Source organism: Phyllobates terribilis, unplaced genomic scaffold (genome assembly GCF_046119375.1).
Source record: "Phyllobates terribilis strain yellow unplaced genomic scaffold, ASM4611937v1 Scaffold_7__3_contigs__length_470593459, whole genome shotgun sequence".
NCBI classification, from domain to species: Eukaryota; Metazoa; Chordata; class Amphibia; order Anura; family Dendrobatidae; genus Phyllobates; species Phyllobates terribilis.
Window position 1 is genome coordinate 203877909 of NW_027362767.1, and position 16177 is coordinate 203894085.

The 16177-nt window shown below is 50.9% G+C and overlaps 2 protein-coding genes across 13 annotated transcripts in view; both read left to right on the forward strand.

Annotated features, from left to right (window-relative positions):
• Window positions 1–1955: 1955 nt before the first annotated feature.
• TMEM35A (transmembrane protein 35A) lies at window positions 1956–10746 on the forward strand. The gene is made up of 2 exons (XM_073637747.1): window positions 1956–2181; window positions 9948–10746. The coding sequence occupies exons 1-2, from the start codon at window positions 2062–2064 to the stop codon at window positions 10314–10316; spliced, it is 489 nt and encodes a 162-aa protein (XP_073493848.1). The 5' UTR covers window positions 1956–2061; the 3' UTR covers window positions 10317–10746.
• A 4359-nt stretch (window positions 10747–15105) lies between these two features.
• CENPI (centromere protein I) overlaps window positions 15106–16177 on the forward strand; it is a 154276-nt gene continuing 153204 nt past the window's right edge. For 7 of the 12 annotated variants that reach the window (XM_073639686.1, XM_073639683.1, XM_073639684.1 and 4 more), the window contains exon 1: window positions 15449–15679. The gene's annotated coding sequence lies outside the window, so the exon portion shown is untranslated. The other 5 variants (XM_073639689.1, XM_073639688.1, XM_073639685.1 and 2 more) reach the window with 4 other exon arrangements.

Below are 16177 nucleotides of genomic sequence, written 5' to 3' on the forward strand. Positions count from 1 at the left end.
TCAGGGAGAAAGTTATACTAGGGGGGAAGTTATAATGGGGGGGATTATACCAGGGGGGAAGTTATACCAGGGGGGAGTTATATGGAGGGGGGAGTTATATGTGGGGGGGTTATATGGGGGGGAGTTATACCAGAGGGGAAGTTGTTTTGTGGGGAAGTTATACCGGGGGAGGACGGAGTTATACCAGGGGGGATGTTATACCGGGGGGGAGGGAGTCATACCAGGGGAGAAGTTATACCAGGGGGAAAGTTATACCAGGGGGGGGAAGTAATACCAGGGGGGGAAGTTATACCAGGGGGGAAGTTATACCAGGTGGGGGGGGAGTTATACCGGGGGGGGAGTTATACCAGGGGGGAAGTTATACCAGGGGGGAAGTTATATCGAGGGGAAGTTATACCAGTGGGGGGGCGAGTTATACCAGGGGAGAAGTTATGCCGGGGGGGGAGTTATGCTAGGGGGAGGGGAGTTATACCAGGGGGGGATGTTATACCGGTGGGAAATTATACCAGGGGGAAAGTTATACCGGGGGAGAGTTATACCGGGAGGGGGGGTGACATACCAGGGGGGAAGTTATACCAGGGGGGGAAGTTAAACCTGGAAGAAGTTATACCGGGGGGGTTATATTGGGGGGGTTATATGGGGGGGAGTTATTTGGAAGGGAGTTATACCAGGGGGGAAGTTATACCAGGGGGGGAAGTTATACCAGAGGGTAGTTATATTGAGGGGAAGTTATACCAGTGGGGGGCGAGTTATACCAGGGGGGAAGTTATACCAGGGGAGACGTTGTGCCAGGGGGGAGTTATACTAGGGGGAGGGGAGTTATACCAGGGGTGAAAGCTATACCAGGGGGGGGGGGTTATACCTGGGGGAAATTATACCAGGAAGAAAGTTATACCGGGGGGGCAGTTATACCAGGGCCCCCCCCCGATATAACTGCCCCCCCCCGGTATAACTGCTCCCCCCGAGTTATACCAGGGGGGAAGTTATACCAGGGGGGGAAGTTATACCTGGAAGGAGTTATACCAGGGTGGGGTTATATGGGGGGGGGAGTTATACGGGGGGAAGTTATACCGGGGGGGGGAGTTATATCTGGGGGAAGTTACACCAAGGGAGGGGGGAGTTATACCAGTTGGGAAGTTATACTAGAAAGGGGGAGTTATACCAGGGGGGGGGAGTTATACCAGGGGGGAAGTTATATCAGGGGGAAGTTATACCAGTAGGGGGGGGAGTTATACCAGGGGAGAAGTAATACCAGGGGGGAGGGGGGAGTTATATCAGGAGGGGGGAGTTGTACCAAGTTATACCAGGGGGGGAGTTCTACCAGGGGGGGGAAGTTATACCACCAGGGGGGGAAGTAATTTCAGGGATAGGAAGTTATACCGGGGAGGGGGGGGGAGTTATACTGGGGGGAAGTTTTATCAAGGGGGAAGATATCACGAGGGGGAAGTTATACCGGGGGGGGAGTAAGTTATACCAGGGGAAGGGTGGGGGGAAGTTATACTGGAGGGGGGGGGGGGAGTTGTACCGGTGTGGTGGTGGTGGGGGGAGTTATACCAGGAAGGGTGGGGGGAAGTTATACTGGAGGGGGGGGGAGTTGTACCGGTGTGGTGGTGGTGGGGGGAGTTATACCAGGAAGGGTGGGGGGAAGTTATACTGGAGGGGGAGGGAAGTTGTTCCGGTGTGGGGGTGGGGTGGGGGGGTTATATCAGGGGGGAGGAAGTTATATTGGGGGGGAAGTTATACCGGGAGTGGATGTACAGGAGGGGGGTGGAATTACATGTTGTGTATAGGTTGTGGCATGTTATTCTGGGGAGGAAGATGTAGGGGGGATAAACTGTGCCAGGGGATATGCTGTGCCAGGGGATATGCTGTGCCAGGGGATAAGGTACTACACGGCCGGCCTCCTTTACATCACTATTGCAGATAGCAGAAAACAATCCGGAGGCGCTAGGACCGCGCGGGTTTCCCTCCTTCCCCGCAATGCGCAGGCGCCAGGTCCCTATAATAAAGCGCCGTGTGTTATTCTAGGGGAGCGCTCACCGTGCGCATCGGCGGCCACAGATGGCGTCTCCGAGGACCGTCACCATATTCGCCCTGTCCGCGGCGCTCGGACTTTTCTTCGTTTTTATGGGAACTATAAAGCTGACACCTAAACTCAGCAAGGACGCGTACAGCGAGATGGTAAGAGGCTGCGGTACCGTACCGGTCCCGGCTGCATCCCGGTCCGTGCACAGGACTGCCCGGTGCTCCGGCTGCAGAGGGGGCCGAGACCTCCGTAATGCGCAGCCTCCCCGGTATACGGGACGGCGGATGATGCTGCTTGGCGGAGACTGCGGGGGATAGGGATATAGGGGAGGAGGTGATGGGGACACACACCCTCCTCCTCCTCCTCCTCCTCCTCCTCTCTGGGGGTCTTCTCGGATATACTGTATATACCCAGCCCTGTTATCCACCTGCTTCCCTCTGGGGGTCTCCTCGGATATACTGTATATACCCAGCCCCGTTATCCACCTGCTTCCCTCTGGGGGTCTTCTCGGATATACTGTATATACCCAGCCCCGTTATCCACCTGCTTCCCTCTGGGGGTCTTCTCGGATATACTGTATATACCCAGCCCTGTTATCCACCTGCTCCTCTCCGGGGGTCTTCTCGGATATACTGTATATACCCAGCCCCATTATCCACCTGCTTCCCTCTGGGGGTCTCCTCGGATATACTGTATATACCCAGCCCCGTTATCCACCTGCTTCCCTCTGGGGGTCTTCTCGGATATACTGTATATACCCAGCCCTGTTATCCACCTGCTTCCCTCTGGGGGTCTTCTCTGATATACTGTATATACCCAGCCCTGTTATCCGCCCGCTCCTCTCCGGGGGTCTCCTCGGATATACTGTATATACCCAGCCCCGTTATCCACCTGCTTCCCTCTGGGGGTCTTCTCGGATATACTGTATATACCCAGCCCTGTTATCTGCCCGCTCCTCTCCGGGGGTCTCCTCGGATATACTGTATATACCCAGCTCCGTTATCCGCCCGCTCCTCTCCGGGGGTCTCCTCGGATATACTGTATATACCCAGCCCTGTTATCCGCCTGCTCCTCTCCGGGGGTCTTCTCGGATATACTGTATATACCCAGCCCCGTTATCCACCTCCTTCCCTCTGGGGGTCTCCTCGGATATACTGTATATACCCAGCCCCGTTATCCACCTGCTTCCCTCTGGGGTCTTCTCGGATATACTGTATATACCCAGCCCCGTTATCCACCTGCTTCCCTCTGGGGGTCTTCTCGGATATACTGTATATACCCAGCCCTGTTATCCACCTGCTTCCCTCTGGGGGTCTTCTCTGATATACTGTATATACCCAGCCCTGTTATCCGCCCGCTCCTCTCCGGGGGTCTTCTCGGATATACTGTATATACCCAGCCCCGTTATCCACCTGCTTCCCTCTGGGGGTCTTCTCGGATATACTGTATATACCCAGCCCTGTTATCCACCTGCTTCCCTCTGGGGGTCTTCTCGGATATACTGTATATACCCAGCCCTGTTATCCACCTGCTTCCCTCTGGGGGTCTTCTCTGATATACTGTATATACCCAGCCCTGTTATCCGCCTGCTCCTCTCCGGGGGTCTCCTCGGATATACTGTATATACCCAGCCCTGTTATCTACCTGCTTCCCTCTGGGGGTCTTCTCGGATATACTGTATATACCCAGCCCTGTTATCCGCCCGCTCCTCTCTGGGGGTCTTCTCGGATATACTGTATATACCCAGCCCCGTTATCCACCTGCTTCCCTCTGGGGGTCTTCTCGGATATACTGTATATACCCAGCCCTGTTATCCACCTGCTTCCCTCTGGGGGTCTTCTCTGATATACTGTATATACCCAGCCCTGTTATCCGCCCGCTCCTCTCCGGGGGTCTTCTCGGATATACTGTATATACCCAGCCCCGTTATCCACCTGCTTACCTCTGGGGGTCTTCTCGGATATACTGTATATACCCAGCCCCGTTATCCACCTGCTTCCCTCTGGGGGTCTTCTCGGATATACTGTATATACCCAGCCCTGTTATCCACCTGCTTCCCTCTGGGGGTCTTCTCTGATATACTGTATATACCCAGCCCTGTTATCCGCCTGCTCCTCTCCGGGGGTCTCCTCGGATATACTGTATATACCCAGCCCTGTTATCTACCTGCTTCCCTCTGGGGGTCTTCTCGGATATACTGTATATACCCAGCCCTGTTATCCGCCCGCTCCTCTCTGGGGGTCTTCTCGGATATACTGTATATACCCAGCCCCGTTATCCACTTGCTTCCCTCTGGGGGTCTTCTCGGATATATTGTATATACCCAGCCCTGTTATCCGCCTGCTCCTCTCCGGGGGTCTTCTCGGATATACTGTATATACCCAGCCCCGTTATCCACCTGCTTCCCTCTGGGGGTCTTCTCGGATATACTGTATATACCCAGCCCTGTTATCCACCTGCTTCCCTCTGGGGGTCTTCTCTGATATACTGTATATACCCAGCCCTGTTATCCGCCTACTCCTCTCCGGGGGTCTCCTCGGATATACTGTATATACCCAGCCCTGTTATCTACCTGCTTCCCTCTGGGGGTCTTCTCGGATATACTGTATATACCCAGCCCTGTTATCCGCCCGCTCCTCTCTGGGGGTCTTCTCGGATATACTGTATATACCCAGCCCCGTTATCCACTTGCTTCCCTCTGGGGGTCTTCTCGGATATACTGTATATACCCAGCCCTGTTATCCGCCCGCTCCTCTCTGGGGGTCTTCTCGGATATACTGTATATACCCAGCCCTGTTATCCGCCCGCTCCTCTCTGGGGGTCTTCTCGGATATACTGTATATACCCAGCCCTGTTATCCGCCCGCTCCTCTCTAGGGGTCTTCTCGGATATACTGTATATACCCAGCCCTGTTATCCGCCCGCTCCTCTCTGGGGGTCTTCTCGGATATACTGTATATACCCAGCCCTGTTATCCGCCTGTTCCTCTCTGGGGGTCTCCTCGCACAGATGGTCTCAGCCGCCTCCAGCCCAGCGATGACAATCATCCTTTTCTGGATGAGATGAGTTTTCTTCGCCGTCGTACATTATTTTGTTACATCCTTAAATCAACTTAAAGAAAAAATAGTATAAAACCGAATAACGTCTGATGTTATTGCAATTGGTAAAAAAAAAATCCTAAAAGGCTGATGCGTCTGGGATCCTATACATTCTGCTTCAGCCTGGCAGTGAGCGGCTGTCAGGGTCTTTTTGGTAATTCTGAAGGGATCCCTGCCATTGTGCTAATGTGAACCAGGCCGTACGCCTTCTCTGTATCCTATGTGATTAGGTGACATTTTTGCACAGTTGTTGTGTCTGTGTCCTGGCAGCTATAACATGAGCCGACGCTCTCACACCCGAGGCACTCTATCAAAAACTAAAGCTGGTGCCACTATACGATGCCCTCTCTACAATGGCATGTGAGACCCCAGCCCCCTGTGTTTGTCACTGCTGCCCATAGACCCATATCTGCTCATGGGGCCCGTGTGCAATCATTGGGGGCCACCAGGCATCTCGTCATGTGACTCTGACCCACTCACATCCTCTTTGCCCCAGGAATGAACGCTTGTAACTAGAGATGAGCAAATCTGTCCACAGGACCCTGCTCCATCAGCCACATCGGGACAGATGGGGGGCCCTGCACACTGCCTGTGGCCTGCGTCCCACCGCCTCTTCTGAAGTCTGACGTGACGTCATTGGAGCACCACGCGGTAATGATCACATCGCACCGGAGGCACAGATCAGAAGTATCTGTGATCAGCACGAGCAAGGGACAATGTTGGGAGTAGTAGTAGTCTACTCTCAGTGTCCATGTGTAAGAATAAAATAATAAAATCCTTATACTCGCCTGTCCGGAGATGTCCCCCGCTGTAATCCTCTCACGGCTGGGGAGAATGAGCTGCTCCAGCGAGCGGGGCCCTGCACTGAGCGGAGCTCACTGAGTGACAGGACACTGCTCCTTAGCTCAGCGCAGCTCCGGGGCCGCTCACTGCAGGAGTAATTCTCCTCAGCGTCAGAGGATTACATCGGGGGACACTTAGGACAGGTGAGTATAAGGATTTTATTCTTATTTTTACACAGGGACACTGCGAGAGCAGACACTACTACTCCCTACATTGTCCCTTGCATGTGCTGATCACAGCGCGAGCAAGGGACAATGATGAGGGTAGCATTCAGCACCTGGCGCTTGGGAACAGCGCTAACTGTACACTGATTCCCAAACGCCGGTACGTGTGATCCTGATCAGGGCTGTGGAGTCGGAGCCCATTTTGGTGGAGTCGGTATAAAATGGACTGACTCCGACTCATAAAATATATAATAAATTGGGTACAGTAGTACAATGCAGTTTGTGGGGAATATTTTTTTTCATTAGAATTTGGGAAAGTTGTGAAATGTCCTATAAATGTCTGTCCTATTCCTGATCTGAGGGTCTGGACTTTTAGCTGAGTTGAATCTGTGCTGCAGTAAATTTATCACTTAAACATGAGCCGTGTATGAGGGGGTCGGAGTCGTGGGAATTGTGGAGTCGGAGGTTTGGCTTACCGACTCCACAGCCCTGCTCCTGATGCGGCACACATGTACATACGGACACATATCTCTGGTACGGATTTTTCCAGTACTGAAAATATCCAGATGTGTGAAACTGCCCTAATAGTGGATGTAGGAGAACCTCCGCAGATGACCGTGCTGTTACTGAAAATAATCTCTATACAAAGACCAGCACTGATATTATCGCCATATTGTGACCATATAGTGGTAGATACCAGGGCTGCAGAACATACAAGTGATTACAGTACAGTTATAAATGGTGATTTACAGCTGATGTCCTTTCTGATGGAGTCGTTCACTTTTCCAGTCTTTTCCATCTGGCCCAGACCGTCATGACAACTTCTCCAGCCACGACTCGTCTGCACAGATTACAATGAAAACACCTGACTTCTCACATTTCAGGCCCCATCTATTCCCAACCTGCACAAACTCCTCATCCTGCTGATACCCTATACTGAGCCTCTGTTGCTGTACGTGTCCCTATTACTGCACCTGCTGTGCGCTCTCAAGATAGTAAAACAACCCTCTAGAATATAGTAATGCCGTGTGCAAGTGCCCTAGAAAACAGTGCCCACGTTGTGCCCCATATAAAGTAATCGTGCCCTCTGTGTGCCCCTCTGACAGTCATAATAACCTGAGTTCCCCTATAACAATAAGTACCCACCTAACATTTAATAATGTCCCAAGTCTCTCCCCCCCCCCCCCCCATGTACAGCTCTTCTATACATAGTAGGATGCTCTCCTATGCACTGTATAGTACGCCCCACACAGTATACTGACCCCTTAGTAGCCATCAAAGGGTATAATGGCCCCCAATGTACAGAGACCCCATATTAGCCCCCTCACTGTAATCCCCACACTGTATGATGGACCCCTTAATAGGCTCCATACAGTATAATTGTCACGGGTGTGTCAGATGTGACAGCCGCCCTGCAGTTGGTTGCAGAAGATCTCTCTTTTGGCATTACAGACACCTTCTTAGATCTGTCTCTCTCTAGGACCCAGCGGCTACCTCCCGCCTGCTAATTAAAGGGAATCTGTCACCCCCTGGGACTTTTCAGACCGCTAATATGGGCATACAGGTGATAGAAATGTGAATCTATACTCACCTGTATGGCCCATATTAGCGGTCTGGTTGCTGTGTAATTGCTTTTTAATTAATTTATTCCTGCTAAGCTTCGCGTCCCCCGGACACCAAGAAATCCCCGCCTACCAGCCCTATTTCCATACTCGCCCCACCTCCCCTGGGCCCTGTGATGCGCAGTTCCGGCTGGATCCCCCGCCTGCGCAGTTTCCCCTGTACGGACGGCGCTCTTCTCCCTGCGGTGAGTCACTCTGCCTTCCCAGCGCCTGCGCACAAGTTCCCTGCTGCACAACACTACACTGACGGCAAGAAGAAGAGCGCCGTCCATACAGAGGAAACTGCGCAGGCGGGGGATCCGGCCGGGAACTGCACGTCACAGGGCCCAGGGGAAGTGGGGTGAGTATGGAAATAGGGCTGGTAGGCGGGGATTTTTTGGTGTCCCCCGGACGCAAAGCTTAGCATACATTATTTAATGTATATTATAATAATTTAATAAAAAGCAATTTCACAGCAACCAGATCGCTAATATGGGACATACAGGTAAGTATAGATTCACATTTCTATCACCTGTATGCCCATTGTAGAGGTCTGATAGGTCCCAGGGGGTGACAGATTCCCTTTAACACCCTGGCATGTGTGTATAAATACTTTCACTTTGCAATAAGGAAGCACCAATGATATTCACATGACTGCTTGTGAAGGCTTGGAGCAAGTGCAGTTCTTACTTCCCCTCTGGTGCTAAGAGGACGTGTGTGCCATCTCTCTGAAGTCGACTCAAGCTAAGCTACTTCCCCCGTGTCTGTCTCCCCTTGCTGTCTTTAGCTGTCAGTGGGGATCAACTAGCGCACATTCCCCCTCCCCTTCCTTATCTAGGGCCAAGCGCTAAGGAAATACAGGCGATTGGGAAGGAACTAATATAGGGACGGTAGGGGTTGACAGGGTGATCAGCCTAGGAGGTCTCCACTGCCCCTTTCCCTAGTGTTTGGGCTTCCTTCCCCGCATCCCTTTGTGTCGCACTTTCTTTCCTACACTGTGCGTGACAATAATGCACCCCCCCCCCATAGTACTCCATATAGTATAATGCACTCCCCATCGTCCTCCATATAGTATAATACACTCCCCGTATGCCTCCATATATTATAATGCACCCCCTATAGGCCTACATATAGTACATTGGATTCCCCATAGTCCTCTATATAGTATAATGCACCACCCCCTGTAGTCCTCAATATAGTATAATGCACTCCCCATAGGCTTCCATATCGTATAATGCACTCCCCATAGTCCTCTATATAGTATAATGCACTCCACATAGGCCTCTATATAGTGTAATATTCCCCATATTTTATAATGCAGCCCCTATAGTCCTCCATATAGTATAATACACTCTATAGTCCTCCATACAGTATAATGCACTCCCCATAGTCCTCCATATAGTATAATGCACTGCCCATAGTCCTCCATACAGTATCATGCACTCGCCCTGGGCCTCTGTACAGTATAATGCACTCCCCATAGTCCTCCATATAGTATAATGCACTCCCCATAGTCCTCCATATAGTATAATGCACTCCATAGTCCTCCATATAGTATAATGCACTGCCCATAGTCCTCCATACAGTATCATGCACTCGCCCTGGGCCTCTGTACAGTATAATGCACTCCTCGTCAGCTGACTCTCCCTCTCTCATTGCTTACAACTGTTTCGGCATCCAGGCCTGTTATTGCATTTTATTTGCAATGTTGAGGCGACCGAAAAACCGTACATTCTGGTGCTGGAATTTATTTCCCATTATTCCATTTAATTTATTTTTTATTTTGATAGATCTGATGCAGCGATACCAAATATGAGTTTTCTTTTTAATGGGGCAAAAGGGGATGGTTTTTTTTTTTTTTTTTTCATATTTCTAAACTTACTGTATTCAATAGTCCCCTTAGGGGACTTGAAGGTGTGATCGTCTGCTCACTTGTAGTATACATGGCAGAGCTGATGCCCTGCTATGTATACAGAAAATTACAATCTCCTATGAACGCCGGTCACGTATTTGCTTCATAGGGGGATCGTAATGACAGACATGGAGGTCTTCGGCAGACCCCCGGCTGTCATGACAACCCATGAGCGCCCCGCGATCACATCTTACACGGGCCTCTTCTGTCTGTGTCCACCAATGACTATACCGCACCTATGTATAGAATATTACAAATGGAGGTGTTGGCCATTCACTGATTTCCGGCTTCCTTTTTCTTGTAGAAACGGGCATATAAAAGTTACCTGAAGGCTCTCCCAGGACTGAAGCATCTTGGCATTACCTCTGTGCTATTAAGGAAAACCGTTGGCTCCCTGGAACTTGCAAGTGGAATTGTCCTGACGTTAGTCCCTGGACGTCCTAAAGATGTTGCCAATTTTGTCCTTCTTCTTCTAGTCCTCGTTGTTCTCTTCTTCCACCAGCTTGTCGGCGATCCCTTGAAACGATATGCCCATGCGCTTGTTTTTGGGATTCTCCTCACTTGTCGCCTGCTTGTTTCACGCCAACCTGAAGAGGAATTGCGTGAGAAGAAGGCGACACAAGGTGAAAATGGGGCCATCCCTCGGGACCCCAAGAAGATCAAGGTATCTTAACCACCAGATTGGCTGTCTTCACAACACAGTTTATAAGGATTCCTCGGAGTTGTTTTATAATCTTCCATTTGACTTCATATTATTAAGTAATCTTTTATTCGGTACCTCAGGAAAGTCTCTGGGAAATAGGCTGGAGACATGCTTAATATTACCAACGTAGACTGTGAGCCGGAGCGGTGGAACGTCAACGACAGCCAAGATTCTGCCGGCAAGCAACGTAGCCAGAACGGATGTGGACAGGAGTCTGCATTACCATGTCGTGCTGACATGAGCGGATGGTGGGTTACAGTGAAGTCCATTTCAATTATCATTCACAAAGACCTTACAAATCACCGGAGATGAAACCATAGTCTGTCTACCCTGTCATAATATTCATCCATGTACGGCACCACGGAGCACAGATGCAACAAAATAAAGACAACCCAGAACTGTGTCTGCGTTATGGATTTTTAATTATCTCTTTCCGACATATGACCTACACGGTTAGGCCCACGATTTAGAGAAGATCAAAGGCTGGTGAAAAATGGGTTAATTCTGCGCTGCCATCATGACTGATGAAAACTATGGTTTGTCCTGATGAAGTGTGAGACATCAAAACGTGTTGACAAATATACCGCATTCCTGGATCTGTCTTCTGTTCATCATTCATCGATTGGCAGCGCAGAATTAACCCATTTTTCTCCAGCCATAAATGTGAGGTTCTAATTTCATACATTATAACAAGACTGGGCAGAGCAACAAGACACAAGGTAGTTATAATGCATCAGCAAAGTCTCTCTCAGGCAAAGATTTCAAGATCTGCTGTTCAAGAAGTACCAAGAAAGGGGCAATATTGAGGACCATAGACGCGGTGGTCACTCATGGACCCTCATTAATCCTGACAATCTCCAACTCCATTTGCTGAAATGCAGGTCCTGATCTACAAAGACCCTCCACCATGCTTCACTGCTGCCTGCAGACTCTCATTATTGTACTGCTCTTAAGCCCTTCAGCGAACAAACTGCTTCTGTTACAGCCATTGGGTGGCGGGGCAGGGCCAGAGTGGCACGGGGGTGGCGGGGCAGGACCAGAGTGGCACGGGGGTGGCGGGGCAGGACCAGAGCGGCACGGGGGAACAGCAGAAGACTGCTGTTGGTAAGTATTTTACTAAGGCAGTAAAAGACATTAGTGATTGCACTCCGGGGATGAAATAAAGAAAAAGACACTGAAGAGGTGCTTTAAATGTCAATTTCATTATTAAAATGGTTCTCTCATGATGCCATATGGTGGCAGATCTCAGAGGTATGACCCACACTTATTTCCAGAAAGGGGGTCCCTTGCTCCGACTGGTGTCTGATCATTTTCTGAGCGGAGAGATGGCGTTGGAGAAACTCAGCCTTCCCCATAAGCAGGGGGCACTGCAGACAATTCTTCCTTAAGCAAAGACTAAGGTTTATTGAGTCACTTAATCTGTCAGCATTATGATGTAGGGGCAGAGACCCTGATTCCAGCGATCTGTCATTTAGTTTACTGGTGCAGTAGTTAAGCACCAGGGTTTTTTATACTCATGTACACAGAAATAATAAAAGGATACAGAACAAATGGATGACATCGCAGAACAGAGACTGATGATCACTGCAGCAACACTTACTGGAGCTCTCCATGGTGCTCGTCTCCATCAGCAGGATAATCTGGTCACACATCCCCCTGCTCTGCCAGTCCTATTGGCACCAGCCTCATTACGAATTCAGGAATCCTCTTTCTCATCACCATTAATCCGGAATTTCTTATCACAAATCACTGGACACCCTGCAATTATTTCTTTCTGACCTCCTTGTAACTACTACCCCCAATAGTCACACATGACATTTACTACCTCACACCGGTAATCAAAGTAGTAGTTAAAGTCACTTTAACTGAGTTTTCTAAGGTGAGACAACAGAGCCATTCTACAGGCGGCCGGCTCTCCCCATTCACTGCTATAGAGGTCGGGAGTGCAGCTTTATTCCGTGCTCCCAGCAATGCACGGAGAGAGCCGGCATGTCCCCACTACCCCACTCCATGGACAACCCACAGACTCGAGATCCATGGGGGTCCTGCATCTGGCTGATGTTCCTGGCAAATCCCATGGCACGTGTCAAAATGTATCTGTCCTATGAATTGTGAAAGGAGGGAAGAGAGAAAGGAAGGAAAGAAGAGAGGAAGTAAAAAGAAAGAAAAGAGGGGGAAGAGTGAAAGGAAAGAGGGAATGAAGAGAGGAAGAAAAAGAAATGAGAGAAGTAGAGAAGAAAAAAGGAGGGAAGGAAAAGAGGAAAGAGGGAGGGAATCAAGAAAAGTGAAAGAAAAGACGGGGAAGGGATGAAGGAAAAGAAAGAGAAAAGGGAAGAGGGAATGAAGGAATGCATCACTGTAATCCCCCTCTGCTCTGATTGCCATGATTAGAAGTGATGTCCCGACCACTTCAGCGGCCTCAGTGATCAGGTGACTGGTGGTCGGGGTCATTACTTCCGGCCTCTGCTAGGATCAGAGGAATCACCAGTAGATGTGAAAATGTTTTTTCAACTTTTTTTTCAGTTCTACCAATTATTGATTTTGCCTCATTTCCGCAACAATCTCCGGGGTGTTTTTCACTGTGGCTCTAAGTCTCCCGGTCACATCTATAGGGAAACTATGCAGTAAGAAGGCAACGAACATATTAGTGAAACTGAAGATGCTGCTGATTGAAAAATCTATAAAATAGGTCAATATCCACCCTGGAAGTAAAAGCATTGTGTGGATGGGACTGTAAAAATCTCATGCGTTTTGCTAGTGCTGTATTCCACTGTGAATTTTTTACAAGTCTGAACGCACCTCTAGTTCTTTCTATTATAATGCTCTCTACCCTCTGTAGTGGACGACCCCGTTAAAGTGATTTTCTATTTTCAGAAAATCTCTGTCCCCAGGTGCAGTTTTTTTAAAAAAAAAGTCTCCGTCACTTCACTGCTGCCCTGGTGTCTGTTATTGTCTGCAGCGCTGACATTATTTCAACAGCGCTGCAGTCAATCACTAAGACTATTGGCAAGTCCAGCAACACCTTTACATGGTTTGTCCAGTCCTCCAAGGGAAGAGTCAGACGGCTGTATAACACGATCGACGAACGCATTGCAATGCTCGGACTGACCAGCAGCACTCCTGACCCGAGCGAGATGGCATGTATTTCTATGCAGCTGTCACGCTGGGGTCGGGAGAGCCGCCGACCAGTCCGTGCACTGCGATGTGATCCTCGTTTGAGTTATATAGCCGTCTGGCTCTTTCCCAATGATGAGAATTCAGTTTTTCAATTGATATGGAAATGAGGCTCAAGGACTATGGTAGATCTGAAGCCTCTGTCACTCCAGCTCTATTCCCTGCCTAATGCCACCTCATCCTGCTTGACGGAGGACTCATTTGCCTGAAGTCACACAGAGGCCATCAGTTCAGCAGGAAGTGGAGGCGCTGGGTCAGGAATAGAGCTGGAGTGACAGAGGCTTTCGCTCTACCCTATCTATTTGCATATCAATTCAAATGCTGATTTCTCAGTAACGGAGGAACAGACCGGCCATGTAAAGCTATTGCTGGACATGTCTTTGAAAGAGCAGCATGTGCATATAAATAGTTTGGGGGGTGAAATCCTGCTGACAAATTCTGGTTGACAGAAAGAAATTGCTTGCACTAGAATCCAGTAATAATATAGCATACGAGACAAAGAGCAGATTTTTATTAATGCGTTGTACATTTTACTTGCTTTGCATAAAGGAAACCAAGCTATAAATGAGAATAGTTCAGAAACTTAAAGTGCACCTGTCAGCAGGATTGTGCTCAGTAAACCACATACACTGTCAGGTGGGCGACATTACACTGATTAATATGATACCTGGGTGATGAAATCCGTCCAGTGGTTCTTTTATAATCTTTATTTTCAGTTCTGCTCGTGCTCTAATCATGCATTCCTATCTCTGGCCTCTGACAGGTCTCTGTGCCTTCAGTCACCAGCCTACTGTTTTGCATACTGACTGTGAAATTACACAGTGGCGATCTCTGGGGTCCCGCAGATGTGACAATGAGCGGGGCGGCAGGGTGGAGGGTGCAGGGGGCAGGGTGAAGCGTACAGGGTGGAGGGTGCAGGGTACAGGGTGGAGCGTGCAGTGGGCAGGGTACAGGGTGAAGCGTGCAGGGTACAGGGTGGAGGGTGCAGGGTACAGGGTGAAGCGTGCAGGGTACAGGGTGGAGCGTACAGGGTGGAGGGTGCAGGGTACAGGGTGGAGCGTGCAGGGTACAGGGTGGAGCGTGCAGGGGGCAGGGTGGAGTGTGCAGGGGGCAGGGTGCAGTGGGCAGGGTACAGGGTGAAGCGTGCAGGGTACAGGGTGGAGCGTGCAGGGTACAGGGTGGAGCGTGCAGGGTACAGGGTGGAGCGTGCAGGGGGCAGGGTGGAGCGTGCAGTGGGCAGGGTACAGGGTGGAGCGTGCAGGGTACAGGGTGGAGCGTGCAGGGTACAGGGTGGAGCGTGCAGGGTACAGGGTGGAGCGTGCAGGGTACAGGGTGGAGGGTACAGGGTGGAGCGTGCAGGGTACAGGGTGGAGCGTGCAGGGTACAGGGTGGAGGGTGCAGGGTACAGGGTGGAGCGTGCAGGGTACAGGGTGGAGCGTGCAGGGGGCAGGGTGGAGCGTGCAGGGTACAGGGTGGAGGGTGCAGGGTACAGGGTGGAGCGTGCAGGGTACAGGGTGGAGCGTGCAGGGGGCAGGGTGGAGCGTGCAGGGGGCAGGGTGGAGCGTGCAGGGTACAGGGTGGAGCGTGCAGGGTACAGGGTGGAGGGTGCAGGGTACAGGGTGGAGCGTGCAGGGTACAGGGTGGAGGGTGCAGCGTTGCCCCGTACAGATCCCGTCCCCGGGGCCCACAGACAGCAGTACGTCAGCCCTGGCAGGGAATAGGGCATAACCTACTGATTGAAAATCCCCTGCATGCAGACCCCGGAAGATTCCACTGAGCGAGGCTGTCAGTGGTGAAGACCCCGGTAATACAGACCCCAGAGCAGAAGCCGGCGTACAGCGCCATCCACAGGACGTATATGTGATCACAGGGCACTAACGCAGCTGCGGCCACTAGAGCCCTCCCCAGACAGCACGGGGTCAGTGCCACAGACGTAGAGCTGGAGTGTCACACACCGAGCCCGGCCAGCACAGCGCCTCCTCCTGGTATCCAGGAGGAAAGGGAAGACGCGGGTACAGTGGTCACGTGAGAGCAGAGGCACGTGACCTACTGGGAGCTCGAGCCGCTCAGTGCCTGTACGCATGCGCAGTGAGTTTGGGCGCTTTCTTTGAACAGTTCGGTAGCAGTCAGGACGTTGTGCGTGTTGTGGTCGGTGAGACGTAAGTGTCTGGTATTCACATAGTATAGTACACGGTGCTGCCCCGGCATTATACCGTACACATTAGAGATGTACGGCCCCGTACAGTGTATACTAACCGGAAGCGTTATTACCTCATTACAAGGCGGCCGGGCGGGATTAACCCCTGCCGGACCAGCGTCCCTTTTCTGAGGTGATTACTCTGCAGCTTCCCCGGATCCCGGTGATTCGGAGCCGGTTTTCTCCTCACGCATTGTGCTGCAGGTTACTGGTGACATTTCTCCCATATCTTTTGCGATTATTTGTGAAAAAAACTGAGATTTAGCGAAAATTTGGAAAAATATGAATTTCTCCTGTACAGAATAATCAGTGACCTCCCTGCACATCTGCCGCATCCCCCCGCACCTCCCTGCACATCTGCCGCATCCCCCCGCACCTCCCTGCACATCTGCTGCATCCCCCCGCACCTCCCTGCGCATCTGCCGCATCCCCCCGCACCTCCCTGCACATCTGCTGCATC

What these genes read in the sequence shown, in the direction of transcription:
- TMEM35A (XM_073637747.1), top strand. Translation starts at nt 2,062, where the DNA reads ATGGCGTCTCCGAGGACCGTCACCATATTCGCCCTGTCCGCGGCGCTC. An exon ending in AGGACGCGTACAGCGAGATG is followed by an intron (nt 2,182 to 9,947) that starts GTAAGAGGCTGC and finishes TTTTTCTTGTAG; the next exon opens with AAACGGGCATATAAAAGTTA.